Source organism: Electrophorus electricus, chromosome 3 (assembly GCF_041902795.1).
Source record: "Electrophorus electricus isolate QZ-2024a chromosome 3, ASM4190279v1, whole genome shotgun sequence".
Lineage (NCBI taxonomy): Eukaryota > Metazoa > Chordata > Actinopteri > Gymnotiformes > Gymnotidae > Electrophorus > Electrophorus electricus.
Window position 1 is genome coordinate 28,537,937 of NC_137499.1, and position 26,554 is coordinate 28,564,490.

The 26,554-nt window shown below is 43.9% G+C and overlaps 1 protein-coding gene across 2 annotated transcripts in view; it reads left to right on the top strand.

The window, feature by feature from the left end:
* Positions 1–689: 689 nt before the first annotated feature.
* Positions 690–26,554, top strand: part of cacna1ia (calcium voltage-gated channel subunit alpha1 Ia) — an 83,511-nt gene continuing 57,646 nt past the window's right edge. Inside the window, exons 1-3 of one of the 2 annotated variants that reach the window (XM_081710925.1) lie at positions 690–1,428; positions 7,941–8,074; positions 24,441–24,538. In XM_081710925.1, the coding sequence (XP_081567051.1) occupies positions 1,222–1,428; positions 7,941–8,074; positions 24,441–24,538 (439 nt within the window). In that variant the 5' untranslated portion in view covers positions 690–1,221. The remainder of the gene's footprint in view (positions 1,429–7,940; positions 8,075–24,440; positions 24,539–26,554) is intronic. The other variant, XM_035523523.2, reaches the window with a different exon arrangement.

The window sequence follows — 26,554 nt, forward strand, 5'->3', positions numbered from 1 at the left end:
TTGAGTGTGTTCATGTTGCTGTGAAAGTCGTATGGTTTTGTGCAGTGGTGTGCAGGCAGGCTCTTCTAACCCCGCAGAGAAGAGGTAACTAAAAAGTGGATGGAATAATAATAGAAATATATTTCAGAAATAACATACAATAAAACTCATCAACCTATTCATAAAGGCTGCTTTACATATTCTTGGCTTCTAAAGGATGCACTTCTATGCAAGAGTGTAAGCAATCAAAACTGCATTTTGAAAACAGCTGAACTTTTATTTTGGAATGCAAACAATAATTTGATCATATGTAAATGTATTTATTTTTTAAAAGGTTTTTTTATGCACTGCACACCACTGGTTTTGCAGTACAGTGCATGCAAAGGCCCATGTCGGATTAAGTTTTGAATGAACAGGCTCCTGCTGCACCGCTCCCTGTGCCCCCATCAGTCTGTGCTGTGTTCAGTAATGGTGTTGGTGAAACTGTTAATGCTTAAGTGTTTCTACTGGTGCCCATCCTCCCTCACTCCCAAGCGAGTCAGAGTGATTTCTTCCATCACATAGAGGGAGCACATTAAGAACGAGCCACCACAGAAAGAGGCAATTTCTGTTTTTCCTCAAGTGACCACAGAGAGCTGACTCTTGCCCGGTGCAGCCCTATTTCCGGCTAATCCGTTCAGTCCGAGAGATATTCCAGGTTACGTGTGAGGCAGACGACCGTAGGATCAGCCCCCACTCCGCATAGTGAATTCTCTTCCTCAAGTCCCCAAGTCTACCGCATAGTTCAAACGCTACAGAGACAATAAGACAAAAGGAGAAATAAAAGCTGGTGGAGAATGTGGGGGTCGGCGATTAGAGGCAGTGAGAAGTGATGTTTTCAACCGCGACGGAGGGAACAGGAGAGAGAAAAGCGGAGAAGGAGAAGATGTGTGCCAATAGGTAAAGGAATAGCGTTCTACAGCCTTGAGCGGGTCAGCGGAGGCATGAGGGCCGTGAGTAAACTGAAAAAGAAAAAGGGTCCATAAAGTGTCAGAGATAAGAGCAGGATAGATTTAGTTGAAAAGCCTGAAGACGTTGCTATACACGCATTGATGTGGAAGCTGTATAGTGTACTATGTTTTTTCAGATAGTTTTGTGGGGCATAATCAACAAAACTGATATAAAAACAATTTTTTTAAGAGAATACATTTTCATCACTTAACAAACCTCACATGGTTTTCCGGGCTGTTAGAATTTCCCCATATGTTTAACATTTTCGCTGCTGGTTTTGTTGCTCTTCCGAGTGCTCCTGTATGTGTCATTTGTGACGCTGTTGTCCTTGACCCACGCGCCTCCACCTGGTTCGAGCGTATCAGCATCATGGTGATCCTGCTCAACTGCGTCACCCTGGGAATGTACCAGCCCTGCGAGAACATCGACTGCACCTCCGACCGCTGCCAGGTCCTTCAGGTCAGTGCTCCTCTGTCTTTCCTCCTCGCACCCCTCATGGACGGGGACCCCCATCCGGGAAGGACCGCCCCAGCCCCCAGAGGGACTGACACACCACTGGACAGTGTAGTCTTGTCCTATTTTTACCCTCTCTGAATCCAGTGTTAAAGAGCAGGGGCGCTAGCTAACTGGCTGCTGGTCCGGCTGCTAGAGCACACCTCCCCGCAGACCAACCAAGATCTCTTTAAGGAGGAGTAGGAAAGCTGACCAATATGGAGACTGATGACTGTAAATTGAAGAAACCATATGGCCTTTGTATATTCTAATATGTAGGTCGAGTAAATAATATCAGCTTATCTGGGCTCATATTTGTTTGTAGCTGGATTTTGCATAAATCTTTGACATTATAAAATTGCTCCCACAAATTCCAGTCCAATACAATCTCATAGCCACTAGTCATAATCTGTACCAACTAGATAAGATTATGGTGACATATTTTATATGACTTAGGAATTACTTTCCTGGTTCTCTAGAGTGACAAATAGAATATGATGATGTACTACCTTTTTCTTAGTACATCTGTCCTTTCCTTCTTTGATTTGTTATTATATATTTGCCTTATGTTCTCTTGTTTAGAACATTTGTGTTTTAAACCTCCAGTTGCTTAGATTTCTCTCTCTCTCTCTCTCTCTCTCTCTCTCTTTCTCTCTCTCTCTCTCTCTCTCTTTCTCTCTCTCTCTCTCTCTCTCTCTCTCTCTCTCTCTCTCTCTCTGGTTAATGAGCTCATGCTGTGTCTCAGAAACCCGTGCTACTTTAGAAAGATCTGTTAGACTTGTGGTGACTGACTGAACACTGGCCTTTGCCAGTCTGAAGGCTGGTGAAAAGGTGCTTCTATGAAACTTCTATAATGATCCCATAGAATTCCAACACTGCTGCACTGTCCAGTGAGCCTAGGTGAGCTCATTAAGTGTATGTGGGTGGGGGTGTGTGGGTGTGTGAATACCTCACTGCCTAATATATCTTTCGCCATAAAAAGTATCAAACAAGTATAATAAACCAAATTATGGAACATGCCTTACTTTCATTCCATGATATACTCCACGATAATCTGTCATGTGTAGCATTGCACATACCTGTACAGTTTCTCATCAATAAGAGTCGCTTGATGCCCACCACCTCTGAAGGACACGGTGGGTTTGGCGAGTGTGTACCTGCACCACAGTATGTTCTTTCATTAAGACCTTGGCCTTTTTTCGTGTGCCTTTTACACCAACTCGGGTGTCCTAGTCAAAGTCCTGTCATCTCATCTGAGAGCACCCAGGTCAACCCGCACAGGGTCAACCCAACCCAGTTCAAGGCAACCCGGTTGAACACAACGCTGTCTAATCCCAACTGGGTTCAATCTGCCTTGCCCAACCTGGCCTGTGGAGAAAAATAACCCTATAGGATATGCTAGTCACTGTATCGACAGCTGCACCCATGGGTTTGGAACTTTCATATAAAACATCTACATTTACAGCATTTAGCTGACACTTTTATCCAAAGCCACTCTCCTTTAGGTTCTGAGGAGCAGGTGTCTGGGTGCGGTCTGTAGGCTGGTTGCTCATGGTGGTGCATGGTGGTCACAGGGCAGATAAAAACATACTTAAAAGCACACCATAACTTGGCGGTATGAGCACCGTGTCAATACTGTATGGCTGTTAAGTAATTAAAGAAAAACAGGGAATCCGTTTCTCTTTTTCTTGTTCCTTTGCAAATTCACTGCTTTCTTCTTCTTTTCGCTCATTTCAGTCACGAAGGTGAAGCCTGTTGCTGTTTCAAGATGGCCAACGGCGTCCCTCAGTAGCATTCCGCTCATTGATGAGCTGTGAATCCCTAAACAACAACAGTCAGCTTGAGCCGCAATGGCGGTGTTGTGAGCAAGCGAGCATGCCCGTGAGGTTAAAGCTAGTGCCAGAATGAAGCAAGGGGAGGCATGAATCACACTCGCAGACACTGAGATGTTTATGCTTGTTTTTATCCTCCATTTCTTTTATGAGGCAATGGAAGCGATTCAGTGGGATGGGAGAGTAAAGTATGGGGGACGTAGGACATCCCTCACTCGATCTCTGTGTATGCTCTGGTATAGGGAACCATATGTCAGTTGAGGCTTGTGGGGTTAGATGGCAGGAAGAGTGTGTGTGTGTGTGTGTCTGTCTGTCTGTCTTTTGCTTCTGTATGGGAGCTTAAATCAGCTCTGTTCCACTCACATGCCCCCCCCCCCTCTCTCTCTCTCTCTCTCTCTCGCTCACTAAAATGTCTACATAAATTATCTTTGCTGACAGCGTTGATCATTGTTGCAAACATTAAGCTTTTATTTGAAAGACTATAAGAAGTGTTCTTTTGGCTGCGGACAATAACGTACAAACAGCATTATTTAGCGACAGTAAGTCGAAAACACCCTACAATGATAGCTACACAAGACGTCGCGCGTTTGTGTGTGCTGACATTACACTCCTCCCATCTCTGCAGGAGAACGACACGGCGAGCCTTTGAAAGGTCCGTGTCTTGACAATGCCAAATCGTGTAACAAAGCCTCTGATGAGGGGAATTGTGGCGGGAGCGCAGCGCGATGCTCCATGTAATCACTCACTCGCACGGCTGCCGTTCACGGCCACCGCTCTCTGCCGTCGCCGTGCTCCTCGGGGCCAATTACCGTCCCCGCTAAAGCGCGGCGCTCTCGATTGTTTAGCAAACAAGCTATTCCCGGCCTGGCGCGCCGCCCGAAATGATGAAGATGATGAAGAGCCTAATCCGTTCGATTGGGTCACTCAGAGTTGTGGGCGCCGGCTCCACCTTCCCCCGGGAGATGGCGAGCCAGACAGGTCAAAAGTGTGCATTGTGCTAACGTCCGTAAACCTCTTGGACGGCACGTTTCGATTTCTCTGAGCTGCTGCTGTGTACTTCGCCATGGTTTAAACCGGCCAGTGCAATAATTGCTTTTTAAAATTGGGCTTGAAAGACTAGTCAACAGGCAGACTGCAAAAGGCCAAGCAATGTTATCCCACCCTCTCCCCCCCCGTCTCCTTCTCTCTGGCACTGTCTCTCTCTCGCTCTCTCTCTCTGTTTCTAGCTGTCTGTTAAAAAAATCTGACCCACTTCTTCCTCCCCTATCTGCTTTCTCCTAGAGTGAATAACCTTCCCAATCCATACTTATTTCTGCATTCTAAAATACAACTCTCTCTCTCTCTCTCTCTCTCTCTCTCTTGCTATATCAAATCAAATGTGTTTTATTGGCATAACAGGATAAAAGAACTGTTTTGAAAGCATTACAGTATATGCAAATGTATTATTAATATACAAATGAATAACAATTTTTATAAAAGATTAAAAAAAATTACAAAAAAAAAACAACCAAAAAATAAAAAATATCAACATGAATCAAAATTGAATACAATCAAGTAAACAATAATGGTAACTAAGAAAACGACTTTAGATCACAACTGTAAATAATTGTGATTTTTTAAAAAAATCTTATGGCAGTTTTGTATTAATTGTCCTGCTAAATCTACAGTTTCTTCAGTTTTACTGTGTCAGTCAGTATAGGGAAGGTGAGGATTTTGTTAATAGTTCTGCGAGGACAGGATTTTCTGATAGTTTTGTATTCTGGAACTGAAAGAATGACGCGTGGAACCCGTCCTCTCTGGCCAGTCGGCTTTACCTGTGCCTTGCTGTTTCAATGGCCAGCTTATGGTCACTCATTCTGCGTTTAGACAGGGCTTGCCTTGATTTGTTGTCTTTTATTATGATGGGGTGTATTCATGATCAAGTCGTTTATAATATTTTCATTTGCTCTGCTGTGTAATTTCACTTACACACCAGGGTATAATTTGCATTGTTATTATCTCCACTTTCTTTTATTGTAGAGGGTAGAGTTGGACTGTTTTCTATGTGTTTCTATATTGTGTTTCTAGGAGTCTATACAGTGTGTTTCTAGTATTAATATATTCTTTGTAAGGGCTTCTTCTGGCATTTAGGTCTCCACATATAAAAACAAATCCCAGCGACTAGAAAATTACATTTATGGCATTTAGCTGACACTTTTTTTCCAAAACAACTTACAATTATGACTGACTACAAATCAAGCAATTGAGTTTTAAGGGCCTTGCTCAGGGTCCAACAGTGGCAATTTGGGAGTGGTGGGGGCATGAACTGGTAACCTTCTGCTTACTAGTTGAGTACCTTAACCACTGAGCTACCACTATCCCTGTTGCAACTGTAAGAGTTCTTTCTGGAGGTCCTGGAAACAATCTATCTAGTTATATGTAGACTTAGAAGGTAGTACATATATTACACAAAGGTAGATATTATTACTAATACATTGCCAAATATGTGTCTTATCACTCTTAATTGGAGTTACATATTTCTCTGGTTTTTAATGCCAAATCAAAATGCACTCTGTCTCTCTGCAACCATTTATTTTATTTAGGAGAAAATAAGTTCTCTGTAGTTACCAAGACAATCTGTAGATAAATCTTTGCATCATTTTTCAATTTATATAATTAATATAATCACTATTTCTGATAGTTTGTAAAAAATCTGAATTTGTGCTCTTCAACCAAAACATTGATGAACACATGCCCTGTATATTCCAACTGCTAATGTCAAGGGATTCCATTAAAATGTATACATTTTATTATAAATTAATTTAGATTAAAATGCTTGAACTTACTTTTCAGGTCTGTACATCTGTTGCATCAACAAAGGTTTTTCATTGTTTTATGTTTAGGCACATATTTGAATGTAAATTCATTCATTCTCTTTATCTCTCTGTCACACACCCACATCCACATATTAAGATGATATATAGGCCAGCATACCTATGATCAGTTTGGCAGTGTGTGTCCTGGCCAGCTGTTCTTTTTGAAGGTACTGCAGTCAAACTGTCTGCCTGTGCTCTTGTTTGATGTGCCGGGACAGGGATTCTTCTGCTGCGAGTGAGGACGAGGCTGGCATGTGTTGATGGGATGGTGGAAGGCACAGGCTGATAGAGAGCTGCTGTAGATTGTCTCGCTGCATTGTTAGTGCGAGGAGCTAAAGTGTGTCCAGGGATGGTAGAAGATGTGTGTGGCTCTGTGCTTCTCTCAAGCTGCAGTGGAGACTGGTGGTTAACACAAGCACAATAACACAGTTTATATCTTGAGAAGAGGAGCTTGTTGTAGTTTTGTAGAGAGTGTTTGAGATCTTTTAAACATGGTGTGAAGACTCCTCTCTTTGCATTTACCTGACACTTTTATCCAAAGTGGCTTACATTATGATTGAGTACAACTTGAGCAACTGAGGGTTGAAGGCCTTGCTCAGGGGCCCAACAGTGACAAACTGACAGTAGTGGGGCTTGAACCAGTAACCATCCAATTCCAAGTCAAGTACCTTAACCACTGAGCTACTTTGTGCATAGAAGTCGCCAGAGCTTCTAGAGCAAAGAGTCCTCCAGCCACACCTGCTCTTCCTGCTAATAAGGTATTTGTCCCAGTGTGTATGAGGATGTGTGATGTGATATGTCTTGTGAAGCTTGAAGCTGATTGAATTGTTGGGCCCCATAGTTCGATGATTCTTTTTTCCAGGGAAAAGTCGATGGATATTCAGAAATTTGCCATTTCAGTCACATATGAAGGATTTTTGAGTTGAGCATGCGTTTGTTCTTTGATGTGAGGTTTTGGGGCTTTAGTGCTTTCTTGACGAGGATATGGATGTGATTGTGCACTGACTTCTATGGATGAAGGAGAGGAGGAGGGGGAGGATGTGACCGTCCTGCTGGAGCACTTCTCCAGATCACCCTTTAGTTCCTGAACTTCTCTCTGAATGATGAGTAAGAGGCTGTGGTGTTCAGGCATGACGGTGCAGAGTTGCTCTTTAAGGTCCTGGTTGTTGAACTCTAGGTTTTTCATCACAGGCTGGAGTTGTTTTGTCTGCTCTCTCTACTGATGTACCAGGCTAGATGTTTCTTTATATACAAAGGTGGATTCTTTGAGCTCAGCACACTCAAACACTGACAGGCCATGCCTCAATCATCCTGTCTGTGGAGATAGACTGGGACTGTAGTCTGACCTGGACATACTGTGTGGGAGATGAGAGATCTGCATCTGTTGAATGTCTCGCTCTGTTTTGAGCTAATTTTCTAGGTCGTATAGATGGTGGTAATTTTGTTAATTTTTGTTACATTTTCAAGCTGTATAGAGATCCCTGCACCATGATAGTACCATTGTGGTCTCTCTTTCTCCCTCTCTGTTTTTTCTCTCTCTCGCTCTCTCTCACTCACTCACTCTCTCTCTCTCTCTGGCTTTAGCTGTCTTTTAGAAAAATATGACCCACATTCTCATTTCCTACCTTCTGTCTTTCAATGAGAATAACCTTCCTAATCCATACTTTTTGTCTACTTCTGCCTTTTGTTTTAAATAGATGGTCTGAAATATCTCTCTCTCTCTCTCTCTCTCTCTCTCTCTCTCTCTCTCTCTCTCTCTCTCTCTCTCTCTCTCTCTCCCTCTCCCTCCCAGGCGTTCGATGCTTTTATTTATATTTTCTTTGCACTGGAGATGGTGGTGAAGATGGTGGCTCTGGGGATCTTTGGCCGCCGTTGTTACCTTGGCGATACCTGGAATAGGCTGGACTTTTTCATCGTCATGGCAGGGTAAGCCTAAACGTATCTCTCTCACACACACACACACACACACACACACACACACACACACACACACACACACACACACACACACACACACATTTCCCAGTACAGTACTACATAAACAGCCAGAAGGCATAGTATGGTGGTAGAGTGAACCTCCAAGGCCTGTTCTCACTTATAGGTATCTCTGTTTGTTCTTCTCTCAAAACTCTGCTATGTGCAGAAAAATAGAGTAAGAAGAGCCTGCAGTGGTGAAGAGAACAAAATAAATACTGACCCTCCCCCAGACTGCAGTTACATAACACAGCCCATGAACAGCGCTTAGAAAACATAGTGGTGTTTACCTTTAAAATGGCTGCCTAGTCACGTAATGTTTGACAAGTGTGCTTTGCTCTCATTACTTTTTCAATGGGATTTTCTTTATGTATGTAGCTTGCTGGCACAAACTGTCATTCTGTATATTTCGCCCGATGCACTAATCCAGCTGATGGTTGGCCCTCTTAGTCTCTCCACGGGTGGAGAAACAAGTGGACCCTGAAGAGCCGATCCTCCACAAATCAATTAGTGTGTAGAGAGCCGCTGTTTACAGGGATCAATTTAGAGGTAGTTCTTTCCTGGAAGCTGGTGAAAAGGGCGATTAGAGTTCCAGTTACTGCTCCTGTCGGCACATCATCCTGGGAGAGATTGGAGCTCTCCAAAAGCCCAAATGGGGGGTGGTATTCTCCCCATTGCAGACTACACTGACTGTAGACCATGTGCCTTTGTAGCAGTCTCACACTGACAAATAGGGTTCCTTTATTTCTTTGTTGCTGTACGTACTTGACTGGTCAGTGTTTTTGGGGCCATATCAGCCGATGCCCTGGGATAGATGGTGGGGATAGATGCCACATTTAACATCGAGCCCTATCAAAGACACAAAACATGGTTTAAAATGGTTTATTGACTACACAGCAAGCTGCAATGAAGTTGTGGGAAATGGGTGCAATTCTGGTGTTGAACAAAAATAGCAGTAATTTAAATGAAAATCGTCAATATGCATAGTGTAGTCATCAAACATTGTAAACCCTGAATTATTGTCAAATAAAAATAGCAGTAAATTAAATGCAAATAAATTGTTAATGTCCATACTGCAGCCACACCTTTATCTAGTGCGATGAATTCTATCACTTTGGAATTTGGATGTGATTTCTTTGGCTTTCTTCAGCTTTTTCTTTAGCTGACAGTTGCTGCTCTACTTCTCTCTTGACACATGAGTTGACATTTGCTGGCTTACTTTTATGTTCACCGTCTTTGTTAGTTCTGTTATCTTCTGATACTCACTGTACTGGGTTGAGTGATGCAACTGTCAAGTGCTGTATCAGGTTAATGGTGTTAAAAGCCTTTGCTTCCCCATGAGAAACGTTAGTTTACAAATTTTGCAAGTATCTTTGACTGAGTCTGAGTCAGATATAATAAGAAAACTGCCAGACAGACAATATGTTTTCTTTTAACACACACAGCAAAATCTGGCTCATACATAATGCATCACTGATCAGCTCTCGGGTTCGGCCAAGTTAAAGAAATAACGGCTGATCACGTACTTGAGCTGAAAACGAGATGATTCCAGTCTATAGCCGATGGGTCCTGCTATCTCTAGTAGTGTACATTAGTCCTGTGTGTCGGAGACAAACTTCATCCCTCACCCCTACATCAGATCCTGCAGGTTTTAGTAAACGATTGGGCCGATGCTTCCAGGGGCCAGGCAGCAGGGTGTTGGGCTGTGACAGAGATCTCCTTCGCTGGCAGAGATGTCTCTCACTCACCAGCCTCCTGTTGCGGGCATCGCAGATTTACGGGTGCGTTTTTTGCAGTGACAGCATGTGGTGGCCAAGGGAAACAGAGATGAGAGTGAGAGAAGGCAACCAATGTTTACTTTCTCGTTTGTCTGTTACTTCTTACGCTGACGTGTTATAGATATGACGGCATGTCATGTTTGATCTGGTTATTGTGAGCAGCCATAAATTTTAAAGAGCAGAGGAATTGTTTGGTTGTGAATTTTGCAAGGTCTGCGTAGCTAATCTTTCTTGCATCATGATCTTTATAGCTGTTCGCTCTTTTGAGCTTCCTAGCCAGAACCCGGGCAAAACTCCAGGGCAGACAGGAGGATGGTCAGGTGTGCAGGGCAACTTGTTGCCTTCTGCACTGTTTTTGTGCTGAGAGCCTCTTTTGCAGAGAGAATACATGAAGTGTGGCCCTGCTCTGGGAATCTGGTCCCCACACTGTCCCCTGAGCCCAGTGATAGCGACTAGCGCACCTTGCTTTGACTCGCAGAGGGTTTGCTAATCAGGTGAGGGATCTTGGAGGGGAGGAGGGACTTCCAGAACCACAGTTCAAGGGCCACTGACTCAAGAGGAAATAGGAATAGGATTTCACACTCCACTGGCATGAGCAGATCCAAGCAGGACCTAAGGTGAGGGGACCGAAAAGGAGCAAGATCAGCATATATTAGCGCACTGATATCAGCCCACTATGACATCACCACACATGAGCTCTTTAAGGCAGCAAGGAATAGAAGGGTACACACACACACACACACACACACACACACACACACACACACACACACACACACACACACACACACACACACACACACACACACTCACACTCACACTGCAGGCATTCAGGATGGATTTTTGTGTTCAAGACTGGGAGAGGCAGACTGCTGAGCCTGATGATAAGCCTGGTACTGTATGCTGCGTAAGCCATGGCAGTACTCTATTAGCATATGCCAAAGCCAGCAATCACATCTGTTGTTTTACAAACAGGGCTGAGTTCCAATAAATCTCCTCTCTCCCCTCCTCTCCTCTTTCTCCTCTCCTCTCTTCTCTTCTCTTCTCTCCTCTTTCCTCTCTCCTCTCTTCTCCTCCCCTCTCTCCTCTCTTCTCCTCCCCTCTTCTCTCCTCAGAGCATGATTTTATGCTTGTGTTAAACCCTGTGTAGTATTGACAGAGAAGCCAGCAGGCCAGGGCTATCTTTAACTGCAAACCCAGAATACCAGCCCCCTGCAAACCCAGATGACCTGCCTTTCTTAGTCAATCTCTCCTACACATACACACACACCTACTACATGAAAATGAGGGAGATGTAGGGAGAGCAAGGAAAATGGAAACAGAAAAAAGAACAATTAGAGAAAGCGTACCCGGCGGCCCCAAAACAGCTGTATGGGGTTGGTGTTGAACAAAGCCCTCCCCTTCTCTCTCTTGCTCTCTGTCTCTGTCTGTATCTCTCTTTTGTTGGTTTCCTCATGCACTGTTTCTCGCTATTTCACTTTCCTTCACTTATTTCTCTCTCTCCCCCTTTTTGGTGCTTCACTTGCAGATTTGCAAGCCTTACCCCTTCCTGTCTGCTTTTCTTTCCAGTCTTTCCTTTCAGCTCCTTCATCGTCCTTACTGACATTTGGGAAAGGGAAATAAGCAGTTATTTATGATTTGCCGTCTTGCTGTCTGTATTCCTCAAACTTTCACTTATTTTCTGTGTTGGTCTCTGCTCTCTCCCTGCTCATCTTCCTCATCTGCACTGTGCTTATGGGAAATTGATGTCTATCTATCCATCAATCTGTCTGTCAGGATGTTCTTGCATCTGCCTGGCCATCAGGCCATCCCGGACTGTCCATCTTCTTATCCATCTCTCTGTCTCCCTCCATCTGTTTGTCTTTCGCGCATACTGGTAAAGAGCCACAGTAATGGGTCTGCATCTCACAGATTTGGTCACTGGAAACTTTACTGTTTGAAATAAAACTTCACATGAAGAAGCTCTGCAAGGAATTGCATCAGTTTCTCCTGCCTGTCTCTGTAAGGTAGCTCTGTTTCATGTCCCATGGAACTGTTATGTGGTGGTTTCTTACTGAAGTTTTATGATGCAGTTCTGCCTGGCATACATGATGTTTAATCCTTTAACTCAACTGGAGGCCTTTGATTGCTTTTTTAAATACAAATGATCTTTGAGAGTGCTATACCTAATTTTTCAGGAGCACAGGAATGAAACCAGTCTATAGCCAATCGATCCTTCTATCTCTAGTAGTGTAAATCATAGCAGTCGCTAGCAGTGCTTGCCTGTTGAAAGATTCCTGAAATAAGAGTAGAGGCTGGCTAAATAAATGGGAGTTAATGGTGTCCCTTAATTGCTGTTCACAGTGTGCAGGTCACCTCTTCATGACCTGATGCCTCCAGTATGGTTTGACAGCTTGTTTGAGTTTCAAGAGGACATGGAAAAGCCTATTTTGCATATCCTGAGAAATGTCCTTAAACTGAATATCTTACGAGTATACTGAGTGTGTAGATATAATGTAGTACAATTAGTAATATGTGTGTGTGTGTGTGTGTGTGCGCGCACGCGCGTGTGTGTGTGTGCACGCACTCACACACATTGTCAGTTTAAAATTCTGGGGTGCAGTATCATCTCTTTGGTATGCTTTTCCTGCTAAACATGAAACACCATCGTGTGAGGGTATATGGTCAGGTAGGGGGGCATACTTGGGTTCCTCAGGTCCTCTCATGAAGAAGAAGAAAAAACACTGCAGATATTTAGTATTGAGCCATTGAGCCCCATCAGCCCAGCCGCTCTGTTGTTCCCATTGAGTGTATGTATGTGAATGTGTGGTGCTGGGGTATAAATCTCATTATGTAATCACATAAAATTACCTGCACCTCAAAGTGATTGTAATTTTAATTCATATTAATTAAATCATGTTCAATTTGTCTAACATTATTAACTCAATAAAATTTTAATTCTAAGTGAAAATGATAATGACTTACTATGTTCTGAAGGTTAGGATATCAGTAACAATATGCTGGCTTCAATCAATATCTAAGTCATAAGGCAAATAATAGGTTTCAGTAAAATTATATATTTTGCTCAGAGCAGTAAATAAAAACATCAGTGAATCAAATCAAAAGATGACTGACTAAGCAAACTCAGCTTGAGGTGGAAGGAATCTGTGTGTGTGTGTGTGGGGGGGGGGGGTCAGTGTGTGGGTGCGTGCATGCGTGTGTGCTTTTACAAGAAGGAGGAAGAGCATGTGAAACTAATGTGTTTCCATTATCTAATCCTATATATGTGCCCAGGGAATACTTAGCTTTTGTTTGCAATGTGTTGTTAAGTCGAACAACAGAAACACCCTTAGGAGGGAGGCTTAAATTTACGGCAGCGTGGTTATTCCATGGGTAGACTTTGGCAAAACTACTAGGTGTCATGTCATGGCCCCGCCCCCTCCTCAAACCATGGTGTGTGTGTGTTCGTCCGTGTTGCCACGCCCTCGTCTCATCCACCTGTTTGGCATTATGTGTAATTGTCTTTAGTGTATATATGTCTCTGTCGTAGTGTGTTTGTGGGTTATTAAGGTGTGCACAGCATACTTGCAGAGATAGACGTGTTGTCTGTGGGTCAAAATAAAGTGTATGTTTAATCATGCCCCTTCTCCGCATCCTGAGTGCCTTGCTGCGTCACACTAGGTCATTTTATTCTTAGCACGTGAAATTAAAGAGGGATGTGTAACGGTGGGCTACCTTCTAGGATTACGTTTATCAACAGAAAATGTTCTTTGGGCTACAATGTACCAGATGGAAGTGGAGATCACATGACCAGTGACCAGATTAGAGAAAGGAAGAGAAAGAGAAAGAAAATCATGGCATGCGAGAAGAGAGAAGAGACAGTGGAATCCAAAAGGGTGCTGAGATTTCTTCATCTAATTAGCTGAGTAATAACCTGATTCCCAACAGCTGATATCAAAAACCACAAACACCAATATAATATCCTATCCTATGTGTAAAACTGTCTTACTTTGTCCTCATCCATTGGCAAGGCAGCATACCAACCTAGAAAACCTCCCAACAAAACACATTATGTGTGGCCTCAAACATGCAGTTTGCTGTCTGAGGAGTGATTGAAGGTTAGCTTGTGGTTTCTTTCCGGGAAATTATGGTCGATTCAGAAAACTTCACAGAGGTCCGGCCGTCAGTGAGGTCAGCTGAATAAGCTGAATCGGCTGTTTGTTTGCAGATGTCGACTTGCTTGCTTTAACTGATGAATGCATTTGCTGAGGACCTCAGTGTAGAGCGAAGTCTTTGGATTTCCATAGATAAGAGAGTGCAGCCTTCTTTAACTAACCACTAGGTTGGCAATCAGCCAGAGAGAGTGTGTACTGCGTTGGACAGTCCTTTAAAAGGGTTTCAACTGAGTGATCTATCACATGTACCAACATCGTGTACTCTAAATGTAAATGTAATTGTTTCTGTAAAGTCATTTGAGGGCACTCAAAGGCATGGTATTTACGTTCCTCCCTTGGTCTGAGGGTGGAGCTAACCAGAACTCTCAGAGCACATAGTTCACTTGAAACCCAGGGTAGGTCTGAGGGTGTGCAGAAATCCATGCTTGGTTGATATTTTACAGTCCATCATTATCCAGTGTTATTCCCACATCCGCAACAGGAATCTGAAAGTTGATTCAATCTTGACACTATCTGTGCATACCAGACTGTAAACGTCTGGGCAGTTTTTTTATAGACTGTACACATCTGGGCAGCTTTCAGTGACTAACAAAATAGGAAACACAAAACTAACATTCCAAATATTAAGAAAATGCAATAGAAATGTAAATAAATGATCAATTATTGAAGAGATGGAGGTGATTACAGAGATCTCTTTTATTAATGATGGGCTCAGTGGTGGTGTTTGGTGAGGAGAGTATCATCTAGCTAAAGACTGACCTCTAAAAGCATGAATTAACTCAAGTTATGCCTCATTTTGTTTTGCGCTTAGGTGGAACAATACAATATCATACAGCTGGACAATGGCCTCTGGCAGAACTTTAACAAAAACAATCTGACTTGGGAACAATCTGATTTAATCCTAATGGTTGTGTTACATGTCTCTGTGTCATATGTCTCTGTGATTTGCTGTCTGGGTGTCATAATAAAGCATTTGTCCCCTGCTCTTTCTACCCTAGTTTCCGTAATGTCATCCCTCATGCATAGGCAGAATTTACACTTTTCATCTGTGGCTCTTGTTTGCAAGTCACACAAAGCTTGCTATAATGTATCCTTAATGAATGGATTGCTTGGGTAAACCCAGTGGATATCTTTTGTAACAGTACACATGATTAGGTATTGTGGGGTTATCTTCATGACAGGCTAACATGGATGGAGTCTCAGTGTGAATGTGGATGTCATCTTTCCAAAATCCTACATTATGTACATACTTTAACTTGTAAATATTTTGTGTCTCAATTATTGGAAAATTAAGCTGGAACCCTATTTCCATTCTTTGTGGATGAACAGAGACTGGAATGCCACTTCCCAGTCCGTAGGCCAAGTGCACCCGCAAGGTTTCAACTGTAATGGCTGTTACTGATCTTATGTTTTCAACCATATTCACAGAGACTAGGTAAGGAGATATGGTACCACCATTGAGACTAGTCACCTGTTCAGCATGGCTAAGTGAGTGTTGACCATGAGAAAAATGTGCCTTGTAGCATTCTGCCAAGGCACTGTAACTGCTGTTGCTGAAACATTAATTGCAGGCATTCCTATGTACAAATCTATTAGGAGTATTAAACTAGACCTGAACGTAAAAAGATTTAAGGAGAAAATAAAACAGTCTAGGTTAACCAGAGAAGCATGCGGAGGAGAAATATTCTATACACAGGGGTACTGCTTCAACAACTGAGGCCAATGTTATCAACTCTCCTAGGAAGCATTTTTGTTGCCCCTGTATGGCTGAATTCTTCTCAAGCGCCCAAGAACTTGTCCAGTTGTTTGAGTGTGCATGGTAAGCTGCTTGGCATGTTTAATGGCATTGAAAATAAGTGGTTTATTATATTGTCCTCCTTTGCTTTTTGGTTTCGAGTTAAGGAAATGCTTCTGGTGAGCTACTCAGGAGTCTAGGTGAAAATAAACTCTTTGGGTATAAACACAGTAGTTGGCCTTGCAGAATGATACCAGTACATGGTTCTGCTTCTAGCATGTCATCCACTTGTACTATTTGAAGTGTAGAATTTTTTTTGCAGTGCCAACAGATTTGCTGAAATTAAAATACTGACCAATTTGATGCATCATTTTCCAAATGGCTTTAACACTAGCCAAAATGTGGAGTTGCACTCACAAATGTTCCACAGTATTGACTCCAAGATATCTTGGATAGACACATAAGCTGCCACAGAAATTCTGTACTGGGGAACCAAAGGTTTGTGGGGCTTTGAATTGGTGGGAATGCACACAGTAAAGCCAGTGACTCCACAGTAATAAGAATCCCTTGAGAAAATATGCACAGACATCAGAGTTGTTCTCACTAAGCCTCCTTCGTGTATTTCATTTCGGAAGCTTCTATATGGTTTCTCTGAAGCAGCAGGAATCGAGTTGCCACTAGAGGGTGAAGTTGTCGCAGTATGCATGACCTTCTTACTGAGGTCAGCACAACACTTGTGTTTTTCACTTGGCTCTGTTTGGAGTAATAGGAATCATCTTGGATGGGCAAAGAGCATGCGTTAATGATCTTCTGGGTTAGGTAAGGAATTTGGCAACTCACCAGCTTGGAATAGACACCAGTTGGAATAGGCAACTCACCAGACTGGAATAGACAATTCAACGTCATGAAATGTACTGTTAATCAAGAAGCCTAGTCATATTTAACAACAGGTCAGCTGGAAGGTTGCTTAGCTCAAGAAATGGTGTAGGGTAGGTGGTCAGGTCTAGTTCAGGGAGGTAAGGGGCAACATAGAAAAAGGATTTGTGGGCATTTCCATTTTGGGAACATTAGCAGACTTTGCAGGGACTGCTATGTCAAATTCACTTGACAGGAATTAATTGTCCCAAACACTTGGGCTAAGCTGTTAGCACTATGCTTCAAGGCTGTGCTCAAGACCAGAGCACACCATTGATGATGTCCAGTTGCTCACCAAGTCAGACTAAGATGTCTGCACCAATGAAGATGGAGTGAGATAAATGAGGAAATAAATTCATGTGGAGCATGAATAATCACTTGCCAAAGAAAGAAAGAATGTACAGATTTCTGTGCTCTTGGATTTGGGGACTGTACAGCATGAACTGTGACTTCCCTCGTGTACAAAGGAAGGACTTGTGGTCGCATAGGAGTGTGTGCACAGGTTATCTTGTTATTTTGAGGCATAACATGAGTTGTCCAAAGATACCATTTAGGGTCACTGGACACTTGCCATCTGGCCATTCCTCATGTATGTGATTGCAGGGCAACTCTTGGCTCTTGCATATGTCATTGCAACGTTGCATACATTATGGCTACCAGATCTCTTACTCATAGGTTTAGAAGTGTTAACTTATGCCCAGACCCACCCACAATGACAATCGATCAGTGGAGCTAACCTTTCAAGCATGTCTTGACCAATGACCAGCTCTCGTATGTTGAAAATGGATATGTACACCAGATGTACAATCTTCATTTCCTGAAAAGTGAATTCAAACCAAGCTCTCAAAGCACTGCTTTTCAGGTGGTCCTAAACCTAGGAATTGCAGGAATAGAGTGCACAAAACAGAAAGGACAGATAGAAGCTGCTCTGCAGCAAGTGAGAATCTATCCATACTTAAGATTTCCTTCCCCCAACTCAGATGTTACACTCTTGGATAACAGTGTCTAGTCCAGTTGCTAGTACATTTCTCACAGTCCTTTGTTGAAGGACATAGGGGGAAGCTCAGGGTCCTTAGGCATCCAAGCTAGAGTCTCTGATGAACTGTACTTCTGGTCTCAAGCTTGCATTAATTTGTAACTCTGATTCTCTATTTCTGCCTTCACTATGGCGTTCGTGATGTTGATGGCCATTAGCGTGGTTATCTGTTCTACCCTTTCTATTAAAGTGTTTGACGTCACAACGTTGGTAGTATTCAGTGCCATCTTGCTGATAGTCATGCAGTTGGTAGTTACTACTGCCCTTGATATGACCTTGTCTCTCCCTCCATGCTCTTGCCTCCCTGTGGTGTTGGGATGAGTAGTTCTGAGAGGTGTTGGTATGAGGACGGGCAGCGACAGGGATCTCAGAGCCATCCAGCTCTAATGGGGCACCCTCAGTATTGTGAAGTGAATGTACTTGAGGACTCTCATCCTTCTTATCTCCGGGGTGTACCACTGTTTCCCAAGCCATGTGTGCCATCTTTCGAATGTCACGCATGAAAGGATTGCCTTGCTTGCTGAAAATGGTTACATGGGTCTGTTCGCATGGGGGAAGGTTGTGCAAAAAGAGGGACTTGAAGGTTCTATCTTCTTCTAGACCTTGTCCATTCCTTCCTTGAAAGTAAGCATGCCTCAAACGACTGAGAAAATGAGGATGAGGATGTTCATTTCGACTGTGTTTGATTTTGATGGCTGACATTGTAGCTGATGTTTCATCAGCAAAAAATGAATATTCTTCTGTAAGTGCATTACAGAGTCGGTGAAAATTATCACGGATATAAGATGGCTGTGTTTTCATAAATGAATGGACGGTTTGGGAAGTTGTCTTCCAGATAAGTCGGACTTTTTCTTGCTCGGTGGAATAGGGCAAGTCATGAAGGCAATGTTTGATTGCTTGAAGATAGTCGTTAATGCTGTGTTCATGCTTTTCAGGATCAAAGCGTTCAATATCCTTAGCTAGGGCATCAAACTGTTTCAGACGAGGACCATCATGGGTCTCTTGTTTCAACCTGACAGCATAAGATGCATGACTGATCTGTGGATAATCATGTTCAGACTCTGATAAGGGATCATGATAGGGTGATGCATGGTCACTGCACCTAGCTGATGCTACAGAGTGTTCTCCATTCCGATCATGGTGTGATGATCTAGCCCTTCCTGAGGAATAATCACAAGCTCTATGATCGTTGCAAGATGATGTATGAATGAATGAATCACAAAAAGCATTGGGGTAGGTTACCCTTTGGGGATCAGCAAAATGAATCTTGCATGCTTGGTGTGAAGGGGAACAAGGAATGGAATGGTGGGTCACTCCCTGACGGGGGGGTGAAAAGTACAAGGGAGACGAGTGAGCAGAATGTGCGTGCTGCTCCATTAATCGCCCTTCCCGCTCTGAATTCAAGGATAGTATTGCAGAACGGGTCTGACAGGTTTGCAAAGAACGGGGCTCTTTCATGTATTCTCCACGATTCGAGTCGTGGTGACAGACGGTGGCTGTAGCAGTGATATGTTGCTGGCTTTGCCTGGTGGAGGGGCCTGACTGGCCAGCTGGTCTTGGTGCCAGAGAAGATAGGCTTCTCTCTGGTGTTGCACCTTGTTGGAAGGACAACCTGTTAACAGCCTTTGTCACAAACCTGACCCCTTGATCTGACTCCTCTTCAGAGTCATCTTGGTCTCGTCTATGTTGCAGGCTTGTCATATGTTCTAGCCTCTCATGCAGCATTCCCAGTTGTAGTCTGGTTTTCCTATGGGCAAGCAGAAATATCCAACCAATAGCATTCTGGATATTGACGTCAGGTCCATGTTGGATGAAGGATACCGCCTCTCTGATCTTCCTTTCACAGTCCTCTATAGAGTATTGCTCAATATTTCTTTTGTTATCCTCAGGCAGATGAATAAGTTGGCTAACAAAATCAGAAAGGGAGAGATGCTGGAACTGTCCTGAGGTATACTGGGAGCTTGAACTCATTTTGAGCCTATGGATGAAAAATAAATGTGCAGTGCAAAGAAGGTTGCACTTAGTAAGGAAGCATGTGGGGTCGTAGCAAGTGGTTCCTGAATGTAGATCACAAGTGTTCAGCACAATGCAATGGCTGAGAAACATCAGTAATTAATGTAAGCTGTCTACAAAGTGGTAACAGCAGTGTAACACAAAGCAAGGAGGCCAAGGTAACTGCTCTTTAAATGCAAGCAACACAGAGTGTGACAAACTGTGTTACAACTGTATAATTTATCTATGTAATTATTCATTAAACAAGTATCTTAATGCATCTACAGTGATTCAGCAATACAGGAATATATTCTATATTCAACCATTGTATGCAGTATAGCAACACACTGTGCTGCCCGACTGTATAATTATTACAGTTAAGCTTTACAATAAACCAAGCAAGGAATAATGCCAATATTCTAATGTCTCCATGCTACTTCAGTAATGCAGGAAAGGGGATCTGTTCTAGATCCAAACATTGTACAGGGTCTGTTAATACACTATGGAATACCACTGTATAATTTAACTCAGTTAATTATTACAGGAGAGCAAAGCACAGAAAAACACCAGTATCCTAATGCTCTATGTTACTTCAGTAATGCAGGTAAGGGGGTTGGCTTTAGAACATACTGTTAGTATGATAAAGAAAAGTGGGAAGTAATGCTGAAGAGTGATAAAACTGGAATAAAACTAATTAATTAGTCTAATAACTTATTTGGCTTATATGTTGTTGTTGTTGTTTTTTTGTCTAGTTGATTATTTGTTTTAAAGCTTCAATCACTTACTGACTATGAATTACTGTAGCTTATACATCAAACCACCACTAGATAAATGTTAGCGTTTGCACTTGGTCTACCCCTGTAGACAGTGATTCTGCACTTTAGCCCAGCCTAGTGTCGATATGGAAATTGTTCATTCTTAGTTTTAAGTCTTTAAATTATAGCGTTGGTGTCACTCTGAATAGGAACCAAGTAACACATATAGGGCACCAGTAATATAGGTGCTGGGGTATAAATCCCATTAAGTAAGCAGTCACACAAAATTACTTGCACCTCAAAATGATTGCAATTATAATTAATATTATATAATGAATATAACAATATAACCAATGTATTAAGTCAGTTATTAAAATCTGAAATTGTTAATTGTTAATGACTCACTATTCTTTGAAGATTAAAAAGTCAATAATTGCATGTTGATTCCAGTGAGTATTGTAAAATTACAGTTATTGTACAGAATAAATAAATACAGCAGTGAGCAAAGAATGAATTGATTCTAAAGATGGCTAAACAAGCTAAACTAAGACTAGTGGGGAATAAGACCGTTTGTGTATGTACACTTGCGTATGTGTATATGTGAGCCTGTCTGTATGTGTGTGCTTTCAAAAAGGAGTGCACAGAAAGGAAGAGGAGTGTTTGAAATTAACATTTCCATTGTCTAATCCTACTTTGTGACTAGGGGATACGTAGCTTTCATTTGCAATGCATGGCGAAATCAAAAACTGAAAGGACCTTTAGAGGGAGATTTAAATGTACAGCGTGGTCAGTTCGGTAAAACTACTAGGTTATTTTGATCTTAGTGTATGAAATTAAAGAGGGATGTAAAACAGTGGACTAACTTCTAGGATTACAGCTAAAAATAGAACATTTTCTTTTGACTACAATGTACCAAATCACAGTGGAGATCACATGACCAGTGACCAGATTAGTGGAAGGAAGAGAAAATAAAGAAAATGATGTTATGCAAGTAGAGATATGAGGGGAAAGACAAAGAGGAATCAAAACGCGTGCTGGGATTTCTTTGTTTGATCTAATCAGCTATACGAGATCCCGATATGAAAGTTTGCACTAACCAAATACAGCTGATTTCAAACACACCACACATCAATTAAATATCCTACCCTAGTTTTAAAACTGCCCAGATGCACAGTCTTACTTTGAGTTGTATGTTTGTCCATTGGCATGGATGACCGGGCAGCTCGTTGGCCAAGGAAAGTTCTTCTGAGCACACAGGAAACAAACGTCCCACCCAAAAACACTGTGTGTCACTTCAAACGTGCTGTTTGGTGTCCGAGGAGAGGTGAAGGATTGCCTTTTGTTTTTTGTTTTTTTCTGGGGAATCCTGGTCGACTCTGAAGAACAGAGTTCAACTTCACAGAGGTCCGACCGTCAGCGTGGTCCGTGAATCAGCTTTTTGCAGATGTCGACTTGCTTGCTTTAACTAATGAATGCATTTGCTTAATGGAATTTAGTCTCGTCACAGAGGACCCAAGTGCAGAACAAAGTCTTTGGATTCCCACAAATAAGAGAGTGCAGCCTTCTTCTCTTTAAACTAACCACTAGGTTGGTGACTGGCCCAAGAGAGCGAGCACTGGGTTGGACCTTCCTTTAAAAGGGTTTTGTCTGACAGATGTATCACGTGTACCCACATCCGGTACTGTAAATGTAAATGTTTCTGTACAGTCATGTGAGAGTCTGCCCTTCCTGTAGAAGTATAGTACTTAAATGTGTGTGTGTGTGTGTGTGTGCAAGCAAGTGAGCATGCATGTTCCTCCATATATGTACTTTCACAGAATATTGTTCCTGATTCGGAATCCACTTAGTTTAGTCTGTAATTTGGGGTCCTGCCTAAAGTGATGGGGGTGGGGCAGAGTTATCACTTTTCATAATGATCAGTTCTCTCCATCTCACCAGCTTTACCTTGAAACAAACAAGCTCAGCATAATTCATTCATCTTTGACGCTGTCCGATCCTTTGTGCTGTGGTCTCCTTATTTTAGACACTTTTTCATTCTGATGATGAATAATGTATGTATGCTAATGGAATGGCCAGCCCCTGAATGTGATTAGGCAGTGTTAATTGAGTGTTGGGTTGACATGCTCAGACCTGAATGAAAAGAGTGTTTAGGAGCATGCCGAGAAACTGGTGAGCGAGAGGTTGTACTGCCCAGTGACGAGGAGAGGAGAGGAGAGGAGAGGAGAGGAGAGGAGAGGGTTGCCAAAGAACGCAAAGCAGAGAGATGAGTTAATTGCAAAAGACAGTAAGGAAGTAATGAAACAGAGGAAGAAGAAATAAGAAAGTAAGAAGACATCATGGAAGATGAAAAGCTGAGAGCGATAATGGGAAGAGCAAAATGAGTTTGTATTTCTTTATGCATGTGAGGTAAAGGGGGTGTGGCTGAGGCCGGGGGGGGGGGGGGAAGGACAGACAGGAATAAGACCAGGAGACTGATAGCACTACTGACTTTAGAGGGGCCCTGTCTGGAAGCCATGATAGTATGCTGCCTATCCAGTATTTACAGAAGACATGAAAAATAGCAAGAGAGGTTGAGAGGGGGAGTGAGCGAGAATGAAAGAGAGAGAAAAAGAGAGTGAGGAGTGAAACTGACTTTGGTGCCCTCAAAGGATTTAATAATGGCCAGCATTATTTCCTACTGTGTTCCCACTTCACTGAATGTTTAATCTTCGTATAGATCTGCCAAAAGACAGCATCAGGAAGGTTGTATCTCCATGTCGACCATCCAGAAGCTTGGGGCCACAGCAAACTTTTGAGCACACAGCAGTGTTTTTGCTCGTTATAAAAAAAAAAAAAGTGCCACTTTTTTTTCCTGTTTGCGTGTGTGTGCGTGCATGCGTGTGTGCGCGCATGTGTGCGTATCAAGCTGCATCTTGCTGCTACAACTGCTGCAGTTCAGATAGTAATCGTCCTAATGAGATCGTCAAACGTAACAACCATGCTGCGTGTTCCTGCTCTAAGAACTAGAGACTGTCTGCTTCGTCTCCCCATGCCTGCACCTCCAGCCGCTGCACTCTCGATGGCCTCCTTCGGCTGCTCTGAGGCTTAGGGCGGCAGACTGATGTGTAAGCGCTCTCCCACATACACATATTCACACACTCTCAAAGCCGCCATCAGTTCACCGCCGCTGCCACATCCACAGCAGAGCACACTTGCAGCAGCTCGGACTTGTGTGAGGGAGCTGGACGAGGAGTGGAGGTGATGACCGCACCGGCTGCCCCCATCACCCTCTCTGAGCGGCTCGCACCACCAGGGGCGGGGCAGTCGGAGAGGGGTGGGGCCTACCGGCTGCCTTCCAGACCTGGATGGAGAACTGTGGCTAAAGGCCGGACAGAAACAGTGTCACGGATCAGCAAGCGTCCGCATGGCACATGCAGTCTTGTGGAATAATGGAGTGCGATGCTGTGGGCTGGACCTGTGGCATTCAGGTGTGTGTGTGTGTGTGTGTGTGTGTGTGTGTGTGTGTGTGTGTGTGTGTGTGTGTGTGTGAGTGTGTGTGTGTGAGAGAGAGATTAATGTGGAGGAGCACCTCTCTAGTATATCTGCTGGGTAGGGCTGTACCTCACCTGCAGAGAAAATTGATGGAAGCTTCAGGCACTAAACACTGGGGAAGGCTGCCGTCCAGAGCCACGGCTGAATGAATTACACATCAGCTAGTGCACAGAAATATAGATAAGATATAAATAAACAAATATGCAAAAGTTTGGCTTTCTTTTGACACACACACACACATTCAATTTTCTTGCCCACACTTCCACACTCAAATGTGATGATAGCCAATTGTAAATAAATAAAAACTAGACTAGGCTTGTGCTGAAGTGGGCTGATTCTGTAGTTTCCCAGTGTGTTCGCATTGTGTCATACACACATTCAGCTTGTTTATGTGTTTTCCTCTCTCTTTCTCTCTCCCCCAGGATGGTGGAATACTCCCTTGATCTCCAGAACATAAACCTCTCTGCTATCAGAACTGTACGTGTGCTCCGGCCACTCAAAGCCATCAACAGAGTGCCCAGTGAGTGTTTCCTCCAAGCCCATCCCTTTCATTATGTGTGTGTGTGTGTGTGTGTGTGTGTGTGTAATGTGTGCATGCATGCATGGATGCGTGTACAACACGTTTGTACGCCAAGTGTCTTCACATGCAGGTCCCTGGGCATGTGTGTCCACGAGAGCGCGTTACCCTGCCCCCCTGCGTGGCGCTAGCACCTGCCCTGACACCACCACTCCCTGCCTCCTGCCTTGCACATGGCCCGGGGAGTGAATTAGGACAGATTGGAAAGCAGTAAAGGCAGATTAGGGTAGATTGGAAAGTCGTTAGGGCAGATTAGAGCAGATTGGAAAGCTGTTAGCTCCAAATTGTAGCCTGTGTCACAGCTAGATTAATCCCTCTTGTAATTAGGTGGAAGAAATCTGTTTTCTTAAGAGCACTAGCCATACTGCCTGGTCCTGGAGCTTGCGTTCACCTGCGCCTGCATATGTGTCTTGCTTTCTCTGGGCTGCTCCTTAAGCAGTAGTCATTAGCCATACTTCACAGCACTCAGGTCGAGCCTCAGCTCATATAACATGAATGCTGATCAAATTAGTATGCGTGTGATTTTACTGCTAAAGGACATTGATGAAGCTGTGCGGGGACTCCAGGGGAAATCTGGGAGCGTGGCTGGGAGAATCAAGTGCGTCCTGAAATCTCCCTTGCAGTCATGTGTGTCCAGGCAGTGAATGCATCACTCACATTGCGCAATTCCCCATTTCGAGCCCTTTTCTAGCCCTGTCAGCTTCTTTCCACGGCAAGCCAACTAAGAGCAACTCCAAGGATAAAGGGAGAAAGCAGCAGAATGCTCGGAGGTGGTGCCGAGAGCTGAGAGAGGCAGTCTGTCCGTATTGATTTGTTATGCGATGGGTGGAGTTGGGCTTGTGTCCCTGTCTGTCCCGCTCTTGACGGGACATCACTGCCTGTTTGCAGGGCTTTTTCTCTGGCCATTACCCTCCTCCTGCATCTCCCGTCGCGCACGCTCTCGCCCCCGCGCTCGCCTCCCTTTCCCTCCCTCTCTCCCTGCACCTCTCCCTCGTTCTCTTACTTTGCCTCTCATCCAATTACGTGGCAATGCAGCTCTCCTCTAATGAGCAGCCTGAGGCGCAGGGCTGCGCTCCGTTTAGCTGGCGCGAGGCGAGGCAGGCACACGCCACGCGCTCCCACTCAATTTAAGCCACCACAGCGAACCGGCCCCCGCCCCTGTCACGGCCCCCACCCCTCGCACAGCCAACGCCCCCGCCCCCGGTCACGGCTCACGCCCCGCCCAAGGCCCCCGCCCCGCCCACAGCCCCCGCCCCCCGGTCACGGCCCCCGCCCCGCCCACAGCCCCCGCCCACGCCCACGGCCCCCGACCCGGTCACGGCCCCCGCCCCAGTCACAGCCCCCGCCCCCGGTCACGGCCCCCGCCACGCCCACAGCTCTCTGTAAGATGCTGTGGCTTCGCACACTCACCCTGTGTCAGCCCCCATTCCTCTCTCTCACTGCTTTTCTCTCTTCCACTGTAACTAGTGCTCTCTATAATTCTCCTTCTCTCTCTCTCTCTCTCTCTCTCTCTCTCTCATTCTCTCTCTCTCTCTCACTCTCATTCTCTCTCTCTCACTCTCTCTCTCTCTCTCATTCTCTCTCTCTCACTCTCTCTCTCTCTCTCTCTCTCTCTCTCTCTCTCTCTCTCTCTCTCTCTCTCTCATTCTCTCTTCCTCCGCTTCAATACAACACAAGAGAACTTTGGCATGACTGCATAAAATTGCCAAAGGCTAATGTTTGCCATATTGCCAGTACTATTTTGCCAAGTACAGAAAGATTTAAAAGTTAGTGGTTTGTGACTAAGTACACTCATAATAGTAAGAAAAAGACAACACATTTAAGGGTTTACACATGGTGGAGAGTGATGGGGATAAATGAGGTAGCGACGTCGAGGTTGTCTCCTACTGGCTCTGATGCTGCTACTCATTCGGCAGTGAGAGTTGCAGTGTGGCCCTCTATGAAGGTTTTCCTTTTTTT